This window comes from Prionailurus viverrinus, chromosome D3, assembly GCF_022837055.1.
Source record: "Prionailurus viverrinus isolate Anna chromosome D3, UM_Priviv_1.0, whole genome shotgun sequence".
NCBI classification, from domain to species: domain Eukaryota; kingdom Metazoa; phylum Chordata; class Mammalia; order Carnivora; family Felidae; genus Prionailurus; species Prionailurus viverrinus.
In genome coordinates this window covers 42,214,785-42,240,308 of record NC_062572.1, presented here as the reverse complement: position 1 = coordinate 42,240,308, position 25,524 = coordinate 42,214,785, and the positions used below count along the sequence as shown (strand labels likewise).

At 37.9% G+C, this 25,524-nt stretch overlaps 1 protein-coding gene across 4 annotated transcripts in view; it reads right to left on the bottom strand.

Annotated features, from left to right (window-relative positions):
* LPIN2 (lipin 2) overlaps nucleotides 1-25,524 on the bottom strand; it is an 85,263-nt gene that overhangs the window by 18,151 nt on the left and 41,588 nt on the right. For all 4 annotated transcript variants that reach the window (XM_047827636.1, XM_047827638.1, XM_047827635.1 and 1 more), the window contains exons 2-7: nucleotides 22,505-22,705; nucleotides 14,719-14,814; nucleotides 11,346-11,647; nucleotides 5,093-5,200; nucleotides 4,341-4,467; nucleotides 3,160-3,505 (exon numbers count right to left, since the gene is read on the bottom strand). In XM_047827636.1, the coding sequence (XP_047683592.1) occupies nucleotides 3,160-3,505; nucleotides 4,341-4,467; nucleotides 5,093-5,200; nucleotides 11,346-11,647; nucleotides 14,719-14,814; nucleotides 22,505-22,696 (1,171 nt within the window). In that variant the 5' untranslated portion in view covers nucleotides 22,697-22,705. The remainder of the gene's footprint in view (nucleotides 1-3,159; nucleotides 3,506-4,340; nucleotides 4,468-5,092; nucleotides 5,201-11,345; nucleotides 11,648-14,718; nucleotides 14,815-22,504; nucleotides 22,706-25,524) is intronic.

Here is a 25,524-nt window from a genome sequence, read left to right as displayed (position 1 = left end):
CTAAAACCATGACGGAAGGGTTGCTAGAAAGTCACATGGTACCAAAGTATCACCAAGAATTACCTTCAGGTTGCAAAAGGACAAAAATCGCTTATAATGGATAAATCTGGAAGGTAACACCTTAAACAAGCGATCATATTTAGAATCACTAACACTGGGACATTATGAGATGCTCTATGAAGTACTCAATATATTCCATGGGTAATCTTTAACTCAAAAAATAAACAACGTTTAACCCAAATTTAATTAAGCCTCTAGGTCTGTACTGCCCACTACAGTAAGTCACCAGTGACACGTTTCTACTGAGCACATAAGTGTCCTAGTCCAAAATGAGGTATATAAAATTTTTTTACTTTTATTTAAAAAAAAATTTTTTTTTTCAACGTTTTTATTTATTTTTGGGACAGAGAGAGGCAGAGCATGAACGGGGGAGGGGCAGAGAGAGAGGGAGACACAGAATCGGAAACAGGCTCCAGGCTCCGAGCCATCAGCCCAGAGCCTGACACGGGGCTCGAACTCACGGACCGCGAGATCGTGACCTGGCTGAAGTCGGACGCTCAACCGACTGCGCCACCCAGGCGCCCCACTTTTATTTTTTTAAATATAATTTATTGTCAAATTGGTTTCCATACAACACCCAGTGCTCATCCCAACAAGTGCCCTCCTCAATGCCCAACAACCCTCGGTTTGTTCTCAGTATTAAGAGTCTCATGGCTTGCCTCCCTCTCTCTCTGTAACTCTCATATTTTTTTTCATAGTCTCCAATCATTTATTATATCTTTGAGCTTTATTTTTTTTTTTTTTTTTTTTACTAAAGAATAAAAGTAAAATGTTTAAAAAAATGTGTAAAACACAGGGGGTGCCTAGGTGGCTCAGGTGGTTGAGCATCTGACTTTGGCTCAGGTCATGATTTCATAGTTCGTGAGTTCGAGCCCCACGTCAGGCTCTGTGCTGATAGCTCAGAGCCTGGAGCCTGCTTTGGATTCTGTGTCCCCCACTCTCTCTCTGCCCCTTCCTCACTCACGCTCTTTCTCTCTCTCAAAAAATAAACAAACATAAAATTTTTTTTTTTAAATGTGTAAAACACACACCAGATTTCTAAAACTTACTATAAAAAATGTAAAATATCTCAATTTTTATACTGATTACATGTTAAAATTGTTAACAGTTTGGGCTTACTAGCTCAGAATATATTACTATACTTAATTTCGCTCATTTATTTAAAAGTTTATTTATTTTGAGAGAGACAGAGACAGCCTGAGTGGAGAAGGGGCAGAGACAGAGGGAGAGATAGAGAATCCCAGGTAGGCTGCGTGCTGCCTGTGCAGAGCCTGATGCAGGGCTCAGACCAACGAACTGTTGAGATCATGACCTGAGCCAATTCCAAGAGCTGGACACTTAACCGACTGAAGATTTAAAATGAATATTCAGCTCACATTACATTTCTATTGGGAACTGTTGTTCTAGAGTTAACTTCCAGTTTAAGGAAATATGGGGATGTCACCTTGAAAAAAACTAACAAATATAATCAAAACATGAGAAAGCATACAAAATAACTGGCCAGACTCTTGAAAAGGTCAGTATCATGGTTGCAGAGGGGAAAAAAGGAGTGAGGGAACATGTGTGGATGGCACCATTCTAAATAAAAAAGGTTAATAACAAAAAACAAATGCAACATGTAAACCTTGATGAGATCTTGGTTTAGAAGAAAAATAGCTAAAAAGCTTTTCTTGGTACATTTGGGGAAACATGAATATCAATTCTTCAAGATGACAATTGTCCTGTGGTTATGCAGAGAGTGTTCTTATTCTTTGAAGATGTGTCTTACAGTATTAAAGGTGAAATCTCAAAATGCTTTTGAATGTTTTCAAATGGTTTAAACAATAAAAAACTGTTATCTGTGTGAGTGGAGAGACAGAGAAAGTGAGGAAGGAAGCAAAGATGCATACAACTACATAATAAAAAACGAGGGGTGGGGGTGGAGAATGAACCCAACTGAATGGTGGAAAGCGCTCAGTGTCCCGATCTCTATCTAGTCACTTCCTATATTATGTGCTAGGAATAGGGTCATTATTTCCTCCAGTCACTATGTGCTAGCAATAGGGGTTGTTATTTTCTAGTGTAATACAAAACATTCACCCTGAAAACTAGATTTTCCTCCCTAACATTTCTTAAAGCAGAATACATGGCCTCTGGTTGCAAAAGTGCTGAGCTCTGAAAAAAGAAGGTCACAAGTTAAGCAGGATCATTACCTGGATGATCATATTTGGCCACAAATACCCCTGATAGTCAAATTCTTTTATTTTAAACAAGTTATTTCTGAATGACTCTGAAGGTTCATACCTGTAGTACTTTCTAAGTCAGTTTGTGATTATTTAACTTTTTGTGTTCAAATTTTTAAAAAAGTGAATACGGTATTTGCTATTATGTGACAGTGGGTATTTTCAATTTTTAAGTAAGGCTTTACTTCCATAAAAATAGGGCCAAGGCCAGTGTTCAGACAATGAGTATGTTCTGGCTCTTACTGTACTAAGTATCAATGGACAACTTTATATTTTAAATAGTAAGAATATTCTGATTTATTAAACTTGTTTTCCAAAAGTGAGACACAGCTGTTGAGCAGCCAAGAGCTGGACCCCATCTTTTAACTATTTTAGAGGAAAAAAATCAATGAAAAAAAGAGAACACTAATAATTAGCATACATTTATTTATATCCCATGTTACTAGAAAAAAGGACTTAATCTGGCCTCAACTAACCAGATGCTTTAGGTAAAAACATTTTTCTCTCATCCAATTATTTCTTTTTCAACATGTAATTTTTTAGGATTTCACTTCACTCTATTGACGTTTAGTCAGTAAAGTGGTTAATTTTATGCATTAACTAATTTGAACATGCTCATTAATTTTTTCAATAACTGCTTCCCAAGGGCACACTGAGCAGCAGCAGTCGGGGGAGAACAGGGAGGAAGTCAGAATCCTGCTCCAGTGGCATCTGGAGTGCAGCGGAGAAGCCCTATTAAATAAGTGATCCTAACTGTACGACAAGTTCTGATCAGGGAGTAGAAATACAAAGGCAGCCATCGAGTATCATTTGAAACACTGAAATAATTTATCATCTAAATTTGCAGTACCTGACACCAAATTAAACAAATGATTACCTTTCTTCTTTGATGGTGAGTCTACTTTAGCTGCAGGTTTTGATTCTGAGGTAGCCTCCACTAATGATGGATTAGGAAGGTGGTCTGCATCTAACATAGATGAAATCTGAGGAGGCTCCAGGGGAGGTTCGAGAAGTTCTGCAGCAGAAGTTGCACTGCTCATCTGCTTACACGGGGCTCTGGGTTTGGGTTTCACTATGGTACAGACCGTTTCTCCCATGGAAGCATCTTTTTCAACTTCACTTATGAGGTTCTCCTCACTGGGAATTACCCGAAAGTGGGTATTTTCTGATGGTGTAATTGTAGCTGTCCTAGGATGATGATCAGATCTCTCTCTTTTGCTGACCTAAAAAAAGGTGAATTGTTTAAAAATTAAACTATTTTCAAAGGTATTTGTTATAATCTATTTCTTAATCTGGATGCAGGTAAACGTATTCATTTTATTCATAACATTCAGTAAGTATATTACTTTATGTGTGTGACATATTTCATAATTAAGAAGCTGGAAAAATAACTGCATTTTGTTCAATATCATGATATTTACAAGAGATCTATTTGTAACTGTTGTACTATGAAGAGTTAAGCACCAGAGAAGACTAAGGAATTACGACAATTTTTAGATGCCAAGAGGAAGAATGTTCCTTTCAGGGAGAAAACTTGAGTGCTACATGAAAGGTTAGCCCTGCTTGAACTACCTCAAGGCTCTGTTGAAATAGCATAAAAGTGGGTAGTCAAGTATCAATGCAAATTACACATATAAGCAAATGTATACTTTTTATAAACTTACAGGGACTAAACATTTTCTCTCTCAAGTAATGTATCTTTCCAATTCTTTCATTATGAGCTGGCAAAAAGTTTTCATAATCAATTTCCTATTTAAAACTTCAGTGTGGAAATCCTAGTTTCCTTTAGGTACCTTTGAGATTTTCCTTATTAAAATGTTAATTAGCAATCAACATTACTAACTAGAAACACACAATATAATGCTGGAATCCCTCTGCTGCAAACAGTTATGAAAAATGTTAACTTTGGATTTCTTTTCTGTGACCACACGAGGGCACTACCATCATTTATATTCACGGGCACTGGCTCAGAAATCACCACTCCTCCTTTACTCAAAGACAGAGACACCTCACAGGTTTTTAACTGGACGTACTCCACAGGCAAGTGAACATCAGTACCTTGGTGGACTCTGGGAACCCTCCCCACGTCCACTCCATGTGGGACTCCGATCTGAGCAGGCTCTCGGCAGGTTTCACCTCCAGCTCTGAATCACTCTTAGGACACACTGCTGTTGGGGAATAGGGGCTGTAAACAAGGGACAAAAAAATGTGATGCCTTTGAAGTCAGAAACTTCAGTCTTGCTGAGCTCGACACATTAAAGGAAATATAAGCTTGAATATACCAACTTTATCCAGCCAGTATAAAGACTCCTATTGAAGGGAATATAAATTATTTCTTCCATTTGAGTTCTTTAATAATAATAAAAACAACATCAACCAGGATCTAATGAGGACTTGCTGGGTTCTCTATAAACACTTTATATACATTATCCTTACTGATTCTCACAAGAAACCAATGACAAAGATAATTTTACAGGAGATGAAATGTACAGAAAAGATGGGTTAAATGAACAAAATCAATACATGAGAGAAACTGGATTTAAACACAGAACAAAGTGTGACTGCGCCTTTCTTCACATTATCCGTCTAGAGTTAACAGTTGACACAGTAAGATCAGAATTTAAGAATTGTAGAGGGCTAAATTCTATGCAGATTATACAGATCTACACTAACATTGTGAGGGTTAAATCATATCAAATTTAGGAACAAAATAATTGAGAGAAATAGGAAATACCATTACTGTCAAATAACAGAAAACCTATTTAATATATATTTTCTTAAACAAATGGAGAAATTTTAAAAATACTTACTTGTCTAAAGGGGACCAGTCTCCATCAGATAAGGGGTAATGGTCCCCAGAATGGAAGAGCAAAGGCTCCTTAAATTCATCTTCCTTTAAGGAAGCATTTGAAGATCCTCTGTGAAGGAAAAAAACAAAATCAGGAATGATGACACTGTCAGCTTAAAAATATCTCCAAATCTACGGACACATTGTCTAAATGATGCAAATGAAGAAGACCAAATGATTAATAACTAATCCCCTTAGAAGAAAAATATGAAGGAGAAGGGGGATTCACTGATGCCACCATGCCACCCACCATACACTACTGCCATCACTATTTAAATACGGAATAAACAGAGGAAGGACAGAAAAGAATGTGTTTAAAAATGATGTGATTGGGGGCACCAAGGTGGCTCAGCTGGCTAAGCGTCCAACTCTTGATTTCGGTTCAGGTCATGATCTCACAGTTGGTGAGTTTGAGTTTGAGGTCAGGCTCTGCGCTGACAGTGTGGAGCCTGCCTGGGATTCATTCTCTCTCTCTCTCTCTGTCCCTCCCCTGCTTGCTCGTTTTTTTCTCTCTCAATAAATTAAAACTGTGAAAAAGATGTGATTAACAATTCCCAGGGTACCTGGGTGTCTCAGTTGGTTGAGCGTCTGACTTAGGCTCAGGTCATGATCTTAGAGTTTGGTAAGTTCAAGCCCCACACATTGGGCTCACTGCTGTCAGTGCAGAGCCTGCTTTGGATCCTCTGCCCCCTTCTCTCTGCCCCTCCCCCACTCATGCTCCCTCTCAAAAACCTAAACATTAAAAAAAAATTTTTCCTTTTATAGCCCTTCAGGGTAATTGATTCAAAGGCTTCAAGAGGAAAACTAAGGCTTTATGTATATTTCATTTAATCCTTACAAATCTGAAGATACCTTAGTTTTTTTAAGTGTTTCTTGTGTGTGTGTGTGGGAGGGGGGAGGGAGGAGAGGGAACGGAGGGGAGGGAGGGAGGGAGAGGGGGAGGGAGAGAGAGAGAAAGAGAGAAAGAGAGAACAAGTGAAAGAGGGGCAGAGAGAGAGGGAGACACAGAATCTGAAGCAGGTTCCAGGCTCTGAGCTGTCAGCACAGAGCCTGATGTGAGGTTTGAACTCACGAACCCTGAGATCAATGACCTGAACTGAAGTCAGAGGTTTAACCGACTGAGCCACCCAGGCACCCCCAGAATATCTTATTTCAGATATCAAATAAATCAAGAATCCAGAGAAGTTTAGTAATTTGCCCAGAGTCACAGAGCTAGTAAGTAGCTGTATTCAAAACAAATCCTTGTTCTTTCACTATATTCTTCTGTGTATTAAAGAAAATATAAGACTATGAGCTAAAAACAAGTTATGGTTCAAAAATTCAAAAATATTCTAAAAAACTCTTAAAAACATGCAGAACTTATTTTTCTTTTTGTTTGGACCAAGAATTAACTGAGAACTTTCTCCTTATTTAGAATCTACATGACGTGCGGATATGAGGATGATGATACAATAACATAAAAAATGTTTAAGATTCATACACAGACCTTAGAACTATAGGAAGATGAGGGGTGCCTTGGTGTCTCAGCTGGTGAAGCGTCTGACTCTTGATTTCAGCTCAGGTCATGAGTTCATGTTTTGTGAGTTTGAGCCCCTCCATCAGGCTCTGTGCTAACACCACACAGCCTGCTTGGGATTCTCACTCTCCCTCTCTCTCCCCTCCCCCTTGCACATGTCCCCATATTCTCTATCTTTATAGGAGGATGAACTAATGCCAATAGGGTTTTAATTAATTTACCCTTTGGTTTTTCTTGAATCTGCATAGTTAATGTAACTAACTTGCCATATAACCTTGAAAACATCCCTCAGAAGCACTGTGGGCCCCAGTTTTTCATATTTAGTTGGAAATTTATCACTTGTCCTATTTCAGAGTTTATATGAGATTTACGCAGTGTATTATGCTGAGAGCTCTGAGAAGTATAAAGAAAAACTATACTTTCCAGTTTTAGAGCTTCTTATAAAAAATTCTACATTCTACCAGGATATTCTACATAAAATGAGAATATCTGTGTTTACTTAATATGGCAGACTAAAAATAAAGGTAAAAATCACTTTAATTTTTAATGTTACCTTTCTTCCTTTATATCTTTAACATGCTCTGCTTTACTACCTCTGCCATGCAATAGTTTTTCCATATAGTTGTATCTTCTAATTTAAGGTTTTCCCAACTCTAATATTTCTCTCAGAAGAATTAAACTCTGGTATAATACCTCATTTCAAGGGGAGAAAAACCTGTACTTGAAAAAGGCAGATATCTAGCTAAAAACATTCTACTTCTCAAAAAATGAACATCAGGAGGGTGGTTTTTTTTTTCAGTTTTTTTTTTTTTTTTTTTTTTTTTGAGAGAGTGCAAGTCGGGGAGAGGGGCAGCAGGAAAGACAGAGAGAATCCCAATCAGGTTCTGTGTTCTCAGCACAGAGCTCGACGCAGAGCTCAATCTCATGACCCATGAGATCATGACCTGAGCCAAACGTTTAAATGACTGAGCCATCCCAGTGCCCCTTAAAAAATGAACATCAAATGGTAACAAAAAGGGAAAATGTGATGCTTATGAATCAGATGTTTATTTGACAAATTTAAAAGGAGAGTAAGTAGAGTTTGACGCATCACTATCCATATGGTTTGAAAGTGGTTTGAAAAGAACAATGTAAAAGCCACAGAAACTTACTTATTTGGCATATATTTCACTGTAATATAAAAGCTAAGTCAAGAAGAGCTCAGAAAACAATCTGGTATTAGTAAAATATTGCTGAGAGAAACAAAGATCAAGATAAGCACCATTAAGAACTTATACCCCAGGGAAGACATGAAATGGTCTTCTCTGGGCATATCCTGACAAAAATTAGGCCCGTTAGTTTAGACGATTATTTTAGGTGATGAGAAAGGTTGCTGATGTTGAGGTTCCCTTTGGTCCTATGATCCATTAAATAAAATAAGGCTTCTAAAAACTTGCTAATAAGCACTTTTCAAAATGGCACCTGTGCCTAAGAACATTCAACAAGCTAGGTAGACCATGACAGAGGAACTTAAATTCATGATATGAGGGTAAAAGGGAGTGTAGATACTGGAATGTGAAGACAACAGTACAAACACTGACTACATCCGTGTCAAAATATAGGACAATTACATACATTAACACTGAACAGCAGAGAATTCGCAGTAGGTAAACAGTTTAACCCTGAGTCAGGGTTGGGGGATGTGGGAGGTCCAGTTGCTGGAGTTCATACTAAGTGTGTATAAGAGAACACTTCAGCCTTCACAGATGTATCTCAACATGGCTTCAAATTCAATACCATTTCATAAACGAATTATCCTTCCTATTCAAAAGCCAACAGAGGTTACATGATGTATATACAACTGACAAAAATCACTCAATTGCATACTTGCATATTTAAATTCTATAAATACAACTATATGTAAATTATTATCTCAGTTTTTTAAAAGCAGGGGAAAAAAATCAATAGAAAGTTAAAATAAATGGCCTGCTTTATTTAAGTGGGATAAATTAGAGGGACTAAATGAGTCTTTGTCTATTTAACTGGGGGTATTATGTAAGAGATAAATAGGGTTGCTAACCACCATGACCAAAGATTACTAACTCGGTAAACAATATGTTTATCCTCAGCCTTAGCACAGTACTGGTCAATAAATTTCAGTGTGGCTAATGATCTCATTTTGCTTTTGGGTATGGGACATTTCCGATAAAAGATAACCTCATAATAGGATTGAAAAGAGCCCTGCAATGTTTCTCTGTCTACTGTGTCAGAAATCAAAGGGAGGAAAGGCAGGGAGCAGGCTGTAAGATTCCAGTCATCAGAGAAGAACATGGAGGGTTTTCTGGAAGCCAGTTATTGATCAGGAGATGAAGTCCGCAGCCTCAGGGTAATGGAGGCTGTTTATAAAAAGTCTTAGGCTCCCTCTACTTAGCTCCCAGATACAACTTGCAAACAAGTCTGCTTTGGTGGATTAAAAGAAGAGATTCCTTTCTGATGGTGCAGTCTTAAGCCTCCATTTTTAATAGTGCTGGGTATTTTAAGTATTTCACCAGTGGCATATTTTGTACATTTGCACCCATGATTGTGCTACAGCACCATCCAATCCGAAAAGACTCTTCCCTCCAAAAGATTACTTATCCTAGGTACAACATTTTTAATACATATACACACTAACACATCCTTCCATCCTCTGGAAGGACAAACAAGGCTTCCATGCTACATACAAGTCCATGTTGAGTAAGGGAGAGGCTCACTAGGTACAATTTACACAAAGCTCTCTGTAGTTTAAAGCTCTCCAATTTTCACTTAATGTGTTTCTCCTAGCTATGCAACAGCAACTTGGTTTAAGGGTGGTTTCATCTTTCACCTGCTTCATTCATGGAGCCTCAATTAACCTTAATTCTATTATTCATGAAATTCTTGAAAAGTAAAGAGAACGCTATTTAAGTAGGACACTATTTATCAAAATAAAATAAAAACCACTTTTAGGTATTTCTCTGGAAACAGAATTTCTTTCCTAAGTGGTAGGGGCCTGAGGAGGGGAAGATACTTGAAAGCTGCAAATGTCCCAACCCTATCTGATTTCTAGGTTGCACAACTGCAAAAGCAGTTGACTTCCTATTCTTTTTCTCTGATTGTTTAATATGCTGCTAATACTTCTGATCCTAAGTATCTTTCTCCAAATTATTTTAGAATCTACTGAGTTGGAAGGGGCCTTGCAAACCACATAGTTCAATTCTCTTATTTCAAAGATTAAAAAACAAAGGTCCAGAGTAATCAAGTGGCTGCTATTCCACAATCAAAAACAGAAGAGGCCCAGTCTTCTACCTTTTAGCTCAGTGCTTATTTCAGTATACACCTGACCTGAATTCTCAAGACTGTTACATTTTGTCCTTTTTTTTTTTTTTAAGTCCTAATTTCTGTTGGCTGCATAATTAAGCAGATCCTTTTTTAAAGGAGATTTTAGGACAGAGTTCCTCCACGTGGCAGTATCTATGATCCACGTAATCCAGAGAAAAAGCAAACCACCAAACTCTTGAAAATTATCATAAGCCACTACTGCACAAGCATTCTGACATGCCTGCTTACCAAGCAAGCAAGATTCTGGCTCAGAGAGAAAGAACTAACAACCATGAACTGTTGACCAAATCAGTATTCTGACAGATTTGGCTGAAGCAGGCAGTTGTTCACACAATCTAGAAAGTAAGGCATGCACTAATATACCTGCAATGCATTCACTTTCAACATTAATTCTGTAAATTAATTCCTTTAGAATAATGATTCTTATACATTTATCAGGTAACTCTGCATATGTGTTAGAAATGTTTTAACTTCCTAAACTGAAGCTGCAGGTTGTTCAAGAGTTCTAAACTTTGCTCAATTGTGTTATGATAAAGGACACGAATAAACTTTAAGGGCAAAAGTGTTACTTCAGTGTCCTTTCTGGTGGATCTTGGAAAAACTGTAGGTAGAACTTCAGGGTCACTGTGGGCAACAACTTCTTGTCCAATGCTCATCAGTAAAGTAAACCACCCCATGACCCACATATGGTCCTCTTCCAATGCCACAGCAGTCACTGAGTGAACAGGTGGAAGATAACCTTTTACAAATTGAACTCTTAAACAAAAAAATACATGTTCTACCCCCCCTAACCTTCCAAACCCAGTGCTGACCTAAAAATTGGCATATTTGAGCTCTTCTACTGAGCTGGTAAGTAAGTGGTCAAAGATTTCTCACTTGAAAAAAAAACACCACCACACACACAAAAATCCTCCTTTCCTTTTCAATTTACTGGGAATGTTTTGATGATAAACTCAAAATAAAAACTCTAAACTTCTCAGAAACAGGTGAGATACCAAGACTACTAAGTAGGGATATACACCAGATGTGGCCTCAGGGCCAAGTCACTAATTCAGACCTTCTTTGTAACTTACAATTTATTTGGCTTTTGGAAACCTACTGATGGAAAGACACACACTGCCAGTCTGCTTCAAGTGGTATGTCAATACCACAGCAGGACGTCTGATGGCAAATTTTATAGAATAGCAGAAAGGAAAAAAAAAAAAATGCCTCTTACACTGATTCCACAATAAATTGTCATGGGGAAAAACAAGTGCAAAACTCACACTGCAGATCCATGAAAGAAACAACAACAACTCACTGTACCTGAGCTCTGCCCATAGTGTGTGTGGATGCCTGGCAACCACACTAAGAGCCCTACCTTGCTGACTGGGCCCCCTTGTCATCGTCAGAGCTCATTTCCACATCCACGGTATCTTCTGCAGCAGGAGAAGCGGTCTGGTCTTCCTTCTTACTGTCCTGTTTGCATTTCTTTCTCCTTCGTTTTTTCTTTTTCACAGAACTTGAAGTGAAAACTGTTTCCGTTTCCAACATGTGGGAGATGTCTGAACTCTGAGATGGTCTTTCATTTCCACCAGATTTCATCAAAGGAGTATCGATATCTTTAAAGAACTGATCTTCAGTAGGAATTGGTGAGGTGGCAAGGTAGGCAGGAAGCTTTTCCTTAAAGAGAACATGGAGAAAGAAAAGTCCCTGACAAAGTGGACAGTGAATCAAAACAATAATGAACTCTTTGCATATCTAAATTCACAGTGGTAGGAAGAATACATAGTCCTTAAAGGTAAGAATGTCACACTGAACTATGTTACTGCCCACTCTATTCTGAATAGGTCTTTACCCTGGTACACACAGATAATTCATCTGGTCCATGTAACTGAATATATTTGAAGGAACCAATATACCAAATCAGCACACACACACAAAAACTGTAATTAAAGCACAGCCAGTTAAATTTTCTATAAAGGGAAGTTCAAAGCAGCAACACCAGCATTCCAAGGAGGCAATATGAAGCACTCTGTCAAAAACTTACAAAGAACAGTAACAGGATAAAGCGGAAGGCAGGGATCAGGAACACCCCATCAGACAGGGGGCAGTAGGACAGGTAAGTGAAGTGAGGATCTCCGGTAAATTGTGTTTGCTAAATTAAATGAGGGTGAAAAGGTGATTAAAATACACAATACCCTGTTACAAATGAAGTTGGCAGATTTTAAAACTGTAACGTTATTTAAAACATCCTTTCAGGAATTCAAAAGAAGAAAATAAGGCCCAACAGTTAGAAATAAACTCGTAATTTAGTATCAAATAAATGACCAAAGTCTGGTGTTCAGAAGATTAACTTCGTAGTTACTGGCTTCACCCCTTTGTATCATGGGGGAAATGGAAGGTAGGTAACATATAAATTAACTTCAAGTAACTTAGAATACTCAAGTTTTTACATAATAGTCCTGAAAATGAGTGAATTTCCATAATTGTTCTAAATCAAGCTTTTGAATTTGGCTTTGATAGACATATTACCCCAGAGCCAAAATTCTGTTTATCCAGCACTGTGATGACAGGATATTATTCCACATGCCCCCAGGGCACCCAAGTTACAGGCTATGGTCTCTGACTTCCAGGGCCTTTTAATTCAATGGTCTTTTTTATTAATTGTATAAATAAAGTTTACTGGTACTTTTAAAAAATTTTTTAATTTGAGAGAGACAGAAAGAGAGAGAGAGAGAGAGAGTTCATGCACGAGTAGGGGAGAGGGGCAGAGAAAGAGACAGAATCTTAAGCAGGCTCCGTGCTGAGTGGAGGGGGCTTGATCCCACAACCCTGAGATCGTGACCTCAGCTGAAATCAAGAGTCAGATGCTGAACCAACTGAGCCATCCAGGTGCCCCAAAGTTTACTGGTACTTCTTAAAAGCTATTTTGTCTCTGGTGGTGTTTCCTAGTTCTATTATAGCACTATGTGTATTGTGTTGGGGGTGATGAAATAACCTAAATCTCTATCAGTACAAGAATGGTTAAATTGTGGTGTATCCATACTATGGATGATTGTGCAGCTATTAACAGGACAGGGTTAGATACAGAACTACCAGCTTGAAAAGGATGATGATATACAGTTCAGATGAGCAAAGTCTGAGAGAAACAAGTATGTAAATAAATGGCAGCCAGATGGGTGTTGGTAATGCTTATCCCTTTTATAACTGTAAATTCCTGGAGAGTGGGGGCATATTTTACTCATAGTATGTGGCATAGAGTAGTAATGTTGGATGAATTAATATTTAAAAAAAAATTCACAGAGAAGCATACGAAAGAAAATCTGAATAATTTGGTGATACATGGGATAGGCAAAAGGGGCTGGAAAGCTGACACTCTCCAAGTTAACCTTACTAAGCATAGTTGTAAGTGGAATCATCAGAAATGACCACGAGAACCACGTAACAAATGATCGATAACCCAGCCCTCTCGCTCACTGATTTACACAAAGCCTAATCAACCAATGTCCTGAAATATACATGATTTTAAGGAACACAGCAAAAATATTTTATTCTTGGGGCACCTGGGTGGCTCAGTTGGTTAAGCGTCCAACTCTTGATTTTGGCTCAGGTCATGACCTCATGGTTTGTGAAATTGAGCCCTGCATCAGCTCTGCACTGGCAGCGTGGGGCCTGCTTAGGATTCTCCCTCTCCCTCTCTCTGCCCCTCCCCTGCATCCATGTGTGTGCTTTCTCTCTCAAATAAATAAAAGTTAAAAAAATATATATTTTATTCTTGTGGTAACTCATTTATTGTATCATTCTGCCTCTTGCTTCTGTCTCTGATGAGGAAAAACTTTGATAAGGCCAAGCAAACACAAACAAGGTAATATAAAAACAAGTAATTAATAGATACTAAAAAAAGAAAAGACTGCTCTGGACTGTTTTCATAACCATACTTTGCACTGCTGCTTTACATACTGGTATCTAAATTGTTGGTTTCTCTCTAAACTAAAAATGATAAACAATCTCATTCTATTTTTTGGTGACTTTTCTTCTTTGAAAACCCCAAAAAAGTAGTCCTGTATCCTTAATAACTTGAAGGTTATCAGTTTTGCTGAGATTTTATTCTTTATGATGAAAGCTAGAAGATGCCTCTTCTAAGATCCATCAAAAACAGTTTACCACCATCAGTGGATACATGGGGTGAAGGGGTGGGGAGGAACAAACTGTTCTCTCTTACTTAAAGAAGCCAAACATGCAATAATGGTTTAAAAAGATACAGGCCAATTAATTTAAATCTCTGGAGACCATAATAAACTCATTCACAAGCCTATTCAAGATTAGCGATCCAATGTCCCTAACCAAAACGGTTAAACATGTTTTCCAAGTTTAAAGGTCACACATGTACAAACACACACACAGCCTGCAGAGAGATATGCATATGCCTTCATTACTTAGGTGGAACTAACTTCCAGTCAAGGCGTAAACTGTAACATACTAAATAAGAAAGCTCATTAAAGACAGAGAAAAAGAGCAAGTGCAAGGGCCTTCTATATGCTCTCGGTATTCTGACACTTGGTGCTGAGAAAAGTGCCTCACTCACTCTAGCTCCTTTCTGACAGCTTAGTTCTTCAACCTAAAACTAAAGCTTGTTTAACCTGCAACAATCACCTCTATAACTAACCATGAAAACTGAATATTTCTGTCTGGGGACAGATCCTGGAGCCTGAATACAATGTGTAAAGTAAATGTGACCCACTAGAACTTACATACTCCTCTTCAGTCTCCTCCACAAAGAAAGCTTCCCCATTGTCACCCAATTTCATGTGAAGATCCACTGCATCGCCATTGATTTCTATATCAATCTAAGAAGAGAAAGTATGATTTAGTATTAAATCTTTCATTCATGCTAAACGAAGCCTAAATTCTGGGTTCTCAAGCCAAACTTAGTATTGAGGTTCCTGGAGTGATAGTCTCTGAGAAACACTGCTACCTGCCCCACCAACCTGCCTTAAAAAACCAAACAGATCTGGGAAGGAAGGGGATAGGTAACCAGGGATTGAAAGAAAATATTGTATCATTTTTAGAACATAAAATCTTGTACTTAATTTCCCAAATGGCATAAAATAGAGAAATGTTATGGTCAACAAGCAATTGAGCACTTCCAGAGTTACACCACAGACAGGCCTCAGCTGGCACGCTTCAGACAACCACAAATTTCAGTTAATGCAATATGTTACCTGCAACTCCAGAGAGCACAGGCTTCACTGCCAGCTCTCTGTCTACAGATCACTACATAAAAACAGATGCCCAGCATGACTGGTAACCCATTGCATCACTTTTTCAAAAAGTGCACTAGTGACTAGCGCACCAAATCTATTATTACTCAGTTCAAGCACAGACAGCAAAGCTTGTAGTGGTAGTTGTCTTCTTGTTTCCCACTGATAAACCCATGTGACATTTTATAAAAATGGATAATTAAGAGGAAACTGGCCAAGATCAAAATGCCACAAACTAAAAGTAACATTACTGGAAGTAAACTTCAAACTGCATGTCAACAGTTACAGAAGAAATAGCTGACTGCGGGAATGGGGACCCTGCTGCCACCTGAAAGGCTCAACATGTGCAGCCAGAGGCACCTGGTGAAGGCAGGCTCATCCACACAGAGGAGCAGAGTGGCTGTGACAAAAAGGATGAAGATGGCCCAGAGGAAGTGACATGGGCAAAAAATGTCCACACTGAAGGAACTCTGACATACTTCATGACATTGAATGTTTCAGAGCTGAAAACCTGAAAGGTGATCCAAATTCAGAAAAGCATACGAAAATTTGCCAAGACGAGAGATGCTTGTTCGGTATCCTAAGTTTTACATCAAGAAGGCAAGCACTGTTCAAACCAACTAATCTTGCTAAGTTATTTTACAAAGAAGACATGTTAGTTCTCAATGTTCCTAATGTTTTAAATTGCAGTGTACTAAACACCAACTTACTATTTTTCATTTTCTTACACATTTTTAACTGACAATAGAAAGTTTTTACAAAAATTTGTAAAATTCATGGAAAAATCCTAATTTTTCTCAGTTATTAAGTTTGCTTTGGGTTTTGACTTGCCCAGTCATTTTTTCTATGTATATATTTTTTATGAATAGAATTTATTGTCAAATTGGCTTACATATAACACCCAGTGCTCATCCCAACAAGTGCCCTCCTCAATGCTCATCACACATTTTCCCTCTGCTCCAACCCCCATCCACCCTTAGTTTGTTCTCTGTATTTAAGAGTCTCTTGTGGTTTGCCTCCCTCCCTCTCTGTAACAATTTTTCCCCTTCCCTTCTCCCATGGTGTTCTGTTCAGTTTCTCAAGATCCACATATGAGTGAAAACATATGATATCTGTCCTTCTCTGACTTATTTCACTCAGCATAATACCTTCCAGTTCCATCCATGCTGCTGAAATCTGCCCAGTCATTTTAATGATCTATACGACCATGCAAAGTAAGGACTGTTTGTATATAATATTAAATACTACTTACCACTTAAAAATAATGTAGTCGTTCATCTGTTGACTGTGATTAAATGTTTTTAAACATCTTATAATAATAAATGAACACCAACTTTCGAAACTCTTACAGATAAACTTGTAAACTCCAGTTTTAGACTGGTTCAGGGGACATAAAAACGAAAGTACAGAAAAATGTAATACGTATATAAATAGAGTAGTCCACAATTTAAGTGTTCTTAACTTTGCAAACCATTGGGTTTTTCCCAGTGAGGACCAATTAATTATCCCTTCTGACACTGAGTGCTGGGTCACATCAGGTCAGTGAAGATCATTAACTGAAACATGTTGTCAAAATGCTTATTATAAAAATCCTGTTAGTAACATAACCACACTAAGGGATAAGGAATAAAACTAAATATTCTAAGACTAAAGACAAAAAGCACTATAAACAAATATTGTAGTAATTAAAAAAAATCACAGAGATGTGGGTAACAATTCTAAAACTATTTTATGTGTATTTTAGGATTGAACAAATAAGTAAACATATTGTAGGTAATAAGAGCCATGTTTCTCACTGTCAGAAAAAGAAGTTATAAATAAGGAGATGAGAAGGAACCTTCTAGGGATGGACTGGAATCAGAGGAATCAGTGTGAACTCATAATTTTTACAGACAAATGTAGGTACACGTATTTACATACAGAGATTTTCCAGCTCTGCCTGCTGACAGGGCCTAGAGGCAATGACACCTCAGTAATGAGCACACCTAGTGACCAGATGCTTTGTTTCTAGATACGATTCTCTAATAAAAGGAACCACTGCTCCTCAGAGAAACAAAATAATTACATTCCAGGGCTGAGGCAGGTAAAGTAGATTCTTGTCAAATAGCTCATGGTGCCAAAAAGTACGGAAGTGCTCAAAAAATGATGGGAACATATCAAAAGGACTCAACCTGAAGGAGCTACCTACTAATTGCCAAATCTGGGACAATTTGAGCAACTACATAATGATAAGAATGGATTATAACCCAAAGAGTAAAATTAATATTCAGAAGTCCATACTGATCTGAATAAATAATTGAATAAGTAAACAGAAGGATAGCTCTTTGATACAGCAGAATTTCAGTTAATAAATGGAGTAGAAAGGATGGAAAACAGAAAATCATTTGGCAAACACCACAGTAATAACTACTGCAAGCAAAATTCATCAATGTATGCTAAAATCGATGGGTGGAAGTACGATGAAAAACAGTATATTTGCACAATCTCCAAGTTTCTTCCCACAAATAAATTTTTAGAAGAGGAACCTAGTAGACACCACTAACCAAGGGATCAAAGTTAACATCACCAATAATGAGATACGGCACCATGATGGGCTTCCTAAGATGATATACTGAGAAGGGCACACTATCACTCTGTGTTATTCTTTCCCAAATGAGAAAACATCAGACAAACTCAAACTGAGGGACAATCTACATAATAACCATTCTGTCCTCCTCAAAAGTCAAGGTTGTAAGGAAAGACAGAATGGTTACAGAATATAGAATGAAAGTAATGTGGGATCCTGGATAGGATCATAGACAAAAAGACCATAGTGAATCTGAATAAGGTCTTTAGTTAATAATATTATACCAATGTTAACTGCCTAGTTCTGATAAATTGTACCACGGTCATGTGAAATGTCAACAGTAGGGGAAGAAGTGGGTGACAGATATAGAAATTATTTAAAATACATTTGCAACTTGTTAAACATCTAAAATAATAGGAGTTAAAAATATGCTAATGTCATTAAAAAACTGACTCAGAACAGTCACAGACTGGAAGAGACTGTGAGGACAGCTAAGTGTTCCATGTCATGACTACAGTGATGCTTTCATGAGTGCACCTATGGTAAAAGTTTTAAAATTATATCCTTTGAATATGTGTTACTGTGTTAATTACACAATGAAAAAAGCTCTTAAAAAAGGAAAAAAAATTATAACAGAAAATGAGAATAGGCAACTATTAAATACAAAATAACAAAATCCTATGCAAAAGAAAATTCCTATTTAAGAAATGTTAACAAAATTATTATTTTGTAAGAAACTCATTTTTCTTTCACTTTTTAAATTTTTTTAAAATCTTTTTTTATTTTTGAGAGAGAGACACAGCGCAAGCAGGGGGGAACAGAGAGGGAGGGAGACACAGAATCTGAAGCAGGCTTCAGGTTCTGAGCTGTCAGCACAGAGCCTTATGCAGGGCTCGAACTCACCAACAGTGAGATCATGACCTGAGCTGAAGTCAGACACCCAACCGACTGAGCCACCCAGGCGCCCCGCCCCTCTTTTACTTCTTAAAAGAAAAGGGTGCATAAAATAAGTTTCCACAGGACAAACATTAATTCATTTCCCAACTAAGTTCTTCATGTTTTAGATTACTGTGAATATTCATGACTTAAATAAAGCTGGGTAGGACATGGAATCTAACACTTCCAAAACCAAGTAGTGCGACAAATTCCTGGGCTAAAAAAATATTATTTTCAGGTTAAGTTTAAAATGTGTTTCATAATAAACTGGTTGAAGTCACATAAGCATCTCGAATCATCTATTTCCGAAGAAGCTCTAATAGCAGCAGCTTCTACATAGGAAAAATGTTTTCTAAGTTCCATGAGGGCTGATGAAGTAAAGAAATAGATATATTTTCCTAGACTGTAAGAGCAAGGGGACTGGGAAAACTAAATTTGCTCCATAATGCCAAATTTTAGGCTTCTCAGGATGACTTAAATACTTAATTGCATTTTTTCAACTAGAAGTTGGACATAAAAATAATTGAAATTATTTGTTTATTGATTTGTGGTTGTATAAATTCTTTAAGTTAAATTACACACAAATTAAATATTAAAGTTATTTTACCTTTCATAAAAAAACATAACAGATTCAAACTAGTATCCTTCAAATGTTTCATCTTTGTAGGTTATCCATTTATCCTAGGGAGTTGGGAAAAGAAAACAATGCCTCTTTCAGAATGCAGTCTGGTTTTAAACCATCTTAAAAAAATTCACCCTTCATTTATAGCCTGTCTGACTTTAGTGATCAAATATGACATTTTCCAATATGACTAGTCTCTTATTCTGCCTCTAAATGAGTTTGGTTACCCCCAAATTAAATCTAACATCAAATTGCAGCAATACTAAGGGTACTAAAAGAATATGCCAGAAGCTCTTTAAGTAACAAAGCAAAAATATTAAGAAATATTTTGAGAGATGGCACCAAATTGGAATAAATGCTTCCCAAGGTGATTATTTTAAAGAGGGTACTCATTTTGATGTACTACTCCTTATAAACTGGTATCTAAAACAATATTCCTATCTACATAGTCTTACTTCCTACACTGTGGCTTAGTCTTGCTCAATATATATGACTGAGATGTTGAAATAGAACTGATTTACTTTTTAGAAATACCTGCTATAGCAGACACTTGTTTTGGCATACCACTCTTCAGGTAAGAGTATCAGTGGTGTCCTCTGGAGATCTCCTCATCCTCTATTTCAGACAGTTTCAGGCATGGCTTCATGGGGCTGCTGTCCAAGCCAAGCCAATCAGTACATTCCACCCCAGCTATAGTGACTGGTCTGCAAGGTACATGTGACTCAAGACTGACAGGGAGATTAAACACTGATACTTCTGTGGGAAGAAGCAGCTCTCTTTCCCCTAGGGTTGCTGAGTTCATGGGAAATAAGCCAGGAGGTACTGTGGCCATCTTGCATTAGAGAGAGCATACACAAAAGGAGACAGAGCTGAGAGGTGGGCAGAGACAGGGTTCTGGTTAACACCCTCAAAGACCTGATTAATTCAAATGCTCCTGGACATTAGTTATGCAAGCCAATAAATTCCCTTTTTTTGCTTAAGCTAGTGCGAGGTGGATTTTTGTCACCCACAATGGAAACTTCCTAATACACTGGATTACTTAACTTTGATAAGTAATCAAATCATTAGTTTTGCGTTAAATCAACAAAATTAGTATTTTAAAAACAGCAACTGCAGGTTTACCTTCTGAAATTCAACTCAGGTTATGAAATATACTGGGAGTAGTGGTGTTCTATCAAACAAAAACATACCAGTGACAGTGGGAAAATTATTATATGGTATCTCCCTAACCAGAAGCTTTAAGATGATTATGATTTCCAGTCCAGGTGCCACCATTATAGGTGTCACCATAATTGGGGTCTTAGTGTAAAATCAGTGAGTAGCCTTCCCTAGTCCAAACTGACCTAATTATTTTAATCCAAACTGCCTGAGTATCTCAAGGCAGACATGGTTCTGGTTTTACTGTCGCGGGAAAGCTGTGTTTCAGTCAAAGAGCCAAATTTCTGCTCAAACACATCCTTTGAGCTCCTAGGGGTACTAGCGCAAAAGAAATTTTCCCTTTTCCTGTGTCTCATGGACAGACTATTAAAATCCAAGGGTTTGACAAGATACAGAATACAGTCATTTGGGTAGCCTGGTACTGAACTTGTACTTTCTTAATTAGAGGCACACAGCATGTAGAAAGAGGTATGTTGTCTGTCCGGTCACCATTTATAGATACACAAATGCTTACATATAACATCAGCCTGCAGATTCCATTCTGAAAGGCCAAAAGACTTAACCAATCTACTGATCAAAATCCAGATCACAGAAAAACAAACAAAAGTGCCATATAAGCCATTTCCTGAATAGATCCTTGCACAACTAATGGGAAATTTCAGCGCATAAACAATTTTGTACAGATTCTCCCAAAGCAGATAAAAACTGAAAGTACTATATGTTAGTGTTACTGGCTAGAAATACAAAATTCCAAGAAGCTAAACTGTGGCTAAACACTGTTTTGCAAGGGAAAGTTTCCAAGTTACTAAGTGAATTGCGACTGCTTTTGGTTTCCAAAGGGTGAACAGAGGCCGACAATACAGACCCTGCCATCCTGCAAGGTGGTTCTCCAGTGAAATACTGATTTATAACACCTCGGAAAAAAGATGTGTGTTTTGAGGGCGGGGGGGGGGGGGGGGGCGGAGGGGGGGGCAAGTGGGGAGAATATATAGTTGTGTGCAACCCATAAGCCTTTTCTTCCATCCCCCAAAAAACTTAAGTTTAATTAAAACACAAATTTCTATTTTAAAGAATAAGATTAGCTATGCAAAATAGCCAAAATCTGAAAACAGATGATTCGAATTATGCCAGTGGTCCTCTAACATCTAGTTCTGTGACCCAAAATGGTGTAGATCTTTCATTGTGCTTTATAATCCTGACAAAATCTCCCTCCATTGTTTAGGTAAATAATGTGGGGTAAGAGCAGAAGGGTAAAAAAATACTACCATGTACCTGCAAAGTTTTATTGCTAGCTCAATTTTCTAACTTGATTGACATCAAATATACTAACATGTCTTACCATTGTTCCAATATTTGAAGGAGAGAGGATGTAAGAAAAAGGAAAATACAAATTATCTTCTTTCTAAATGAACCTTCCCTGAAATAAAACTAAACGCCAACAAGCCCATGATGTGAGTTTGCATTTAGTAAGATCTGGAGACAAGTCCTGGTATCACTAACAAAATTTAGATACAAATAAGATTCAACAGCTTTCTCAAAACAAGGAAAACTGGCATTAATTTTACTTAAACAAATGTAATGTATTCTTGATTACCTCAGTCTATTCCATTCATAAATGGTATGAAGCCACTGCTCTAAATATTTTAAAGTAGTATATAAGGTAAAGAAACTTTTTCTAAATATACCTAACATTCTCCATTTACAACTCCAGTTTCTCTATTTTGCTCCTCTGAGCTGCAACAAATGGGATTATCAAGATAATTTTCAGCTTTTTTTCCCCCTTGGAGAGACTTTCTATGCTTATGAATTCAGCAGCAACTTCAAAATAAAACATAAAGGCTGACTTCTCATATGATTATCTTCAACATTACACAGGTTTTCCTTAAAAAAAAAAAAAAAAAAAAAAAGAGCCAGAGAGAGTACACAGGAACAACTTATTCTGTTCCCATCTAACCTTTCACCCTCCTTGAGAACAAGCTGTCTCCTGTACTCACCACTTTCTCTTTGGATCTCAGGACTCCCAGCTTCCCAAATCGAACGTGAAAAGGCGAACACTGATAGGTGCCATCCTGCTGTCGCACCACAATGACATCGATGCAGCCAGACAAAGTAGCTTGGTTAATGCCCTTGTAGAGTTCCTTCACAGTGACAATCACCTGCCCAGCCAGCTGTCCCACATAATTCATGGTTTGAAACTACAAAAGACAGGGGGAAAAAAAAATAGATGAGACAGTAACACTGAATCTGTGGATCTAATGACAGAGAAAAAAAACAGTGGTGATTAAAAGTGTATTGAGCATTTGTATGTCATATTAGATATTGTTAACTGTGCTGACCTTGAACCAGTTAGTCTTATGCTACCACTGTTTTTACACAATTCCACACAACAACAAAATCAGATGGTTCTCCTTTGTATCATGAGAGGCTGTCCCAGCCAGGGCCTGAGCCATGCCACTAATTCACTTCTCTCCTCACCCCAGCTGGGTTAATTTATTCATTCTTTAGACATCTATTTAACTGTCATTCCCTCAGAGGAGCCAGGTTTGATTTTCTTTTGTAGGGCTGATCATGATTCTAATATATTAATTATCTGTGTACTGTCTGTGCTTCCTGCTCCAACTCAAATTCCTTCCCCAACATTGCCAAACTGTAAAATTCTAAGTTCCCTTTCCTTTTCCATCATCATGGATTCTGCTAGCTGCCAGCAGGGGTGTCCCTCTGAAATTTAGAACCTGCACAGAACCACCAAAGAACCCGGACTACCACCACTGACCTCTTGCCCAAGATCACTAGGAACCTGGGGCAACTGCATCCACTCTGGCCACAGCAGCCAAGCAGAAAAAATGACCAAGGATCACATTTGGGAGAAACCAGAAAATCCACTGTTTCTGCTGAAGACAATTAAATGAGAGATGAATTTTCTACAAAACTCTACAAAAACTGAATATGGTTCAGAGGCATGCTAGATTAAATAAACAAACTCTGGGTGAGCTAGACTGGGTCTAACCTATTTATAGTGTTATTTTTTATCAAAAATCCCCTCAGTGCTTGAACACAACTCACTAGAACATACATTCATGTTCTATAAAGTTCAAAGTACAGAAAAGGGTTTTAATCTTGTTGGTCAACTACAATTAACTAGTCAAATCGGGATCACTATGCTATAAAAGGATCCTCCAGAAAAGGTTAAAGATGGACATGAATGTGCACCTGACCCAGGCTGCAGGGTCGCTAGGAAATGCTTGCTTCCTCTGCCCCACATCCGCTGTGGCTGAGGCTAGGGCTGGCTTTATCTGACCACAGGTTGGGGCGCCTACCATACAGTATGCAATGAAGACCAGCAGGGAAGTCTCCTTGAATCCCCCTCAATTCTTTTACTAATTAGAAAAAAATAGCTCTTTAGTCCTAACGTTATCAAATTTCATCTCCACTTATCAAATACCACCACATTTCATTCATTAGACACCAACAACCCTAGTATTATGTTGAAGTACAATTCAGCAAGTCATTCGCCTGGGGACAGGAGGGATATAGACCAAACAAGAGATCCTCCGTGGCTCTGGCTAAGCCAAAGGCCAACTTTCACTGAACCAGAGAAAAGACAATTTATTCTCCAGATCATTCCTCATAAACACATCTGTCTCTTTACCCCCAGCTTTTCAGGTGCCTTAAGCTTGAAGTTACATGCACAGAAAAGCTACCAGAGATCGCATTCTATGTTGTGAGACAAGTCCAAAGCTGAAATGGGAGAAAGAATGCTACTCCAGTGGGAAAACTTAGGGGTGTGCTAAGACATGTGCCTCCAGAGAAACTCACCCTACTCCTCACAGGTGAGCGAGTGCCTGCTGGCAGTGCCCAGATTGCACTCAGACATTTTTTCTGCTCTTATACACAGATGAATGTGTAATCAAGACCCATCAGTTTTATACTACTGAGCACAGCCACAATACTTTTACCCCGGAAAATTTTTTGAATATTTTAAAGCTAATGTTACAAAGGCCCCAAAATGTACCTCCAGAAGAGATGGCTCTGAGGATGTAAACTGGCTGCAAAATTTACTACTAAATAAGGTAGTATCCTTTATAAAATAGTTGCAAGTTAGTTTTGATTTTGGTTTTAGAATAATTCATTAGGTAAGGCCAAATTAAGCATATACCAAGTGCCCAATAATTATTTCTTCAATGAATAAAGGATCAAACGAACCATCAATAAATGAGACAAAAAAAAATTAGAAACGTGTGTAGGGAGGAAATACTGTTTCATCAGAATATTCGTATTACATCTCATTTTTAAAAATTAATCTTTTTTGTTTTGCAGTAACTATAGTTTTGCATGCATGCAATTTTAAGAAATACAAAGAGATCCCATGTATCCTTTAAGCCAGGTTCTTCCAACATCTTGCAAAATTCTAGTGCAATATTACAATCAGGGTACCAACACTGATTCAGTTAAAATTGAGAACATTTCCATCATCCTAAAGATCTGTCTTATTGCCACATACACCCAATTCCCTCACTCTCTCCTTAATCCCTGGAGACCATTAATTCTGTTTTTCGTTTCTGTCTCTTTTGACCTTTTTAAGAAAGTTAGGTATATAACCTTTTGTCATTCATTGCCTTTTCCCTCTTATACTGCTATGGAGACTCATCCAGGTTGTTGCATGTATCAACAGTGTGTTCCTTTTTATTGTGAGGCAGCACTGTATAATACGGAGGTACCATAGTTTGTTTAATTACTCAACTGTTGAGGAACACCTGAGTGATTTCATGTTTTTGAGTATTACAGTTAAAATTACCATAGCACTCATGTATAGGTTTTTGTGTGAATATCAATTTTCAAGGGTGCCTGGGTGGCTCAATCAGTTAAGTGTCCGACTTCAGCTCAGGTCATGATCTGTTTGAGCCTCACGTCGGGCTCTGTGCTGACAGACAGACCCTGGAGCCTGCTTTGGATTCTGTGTCTCCCTCCCTCTCCGCCCCTCCCCTGCTCATGCTCTGTCTCTCTCTCTCAAAAA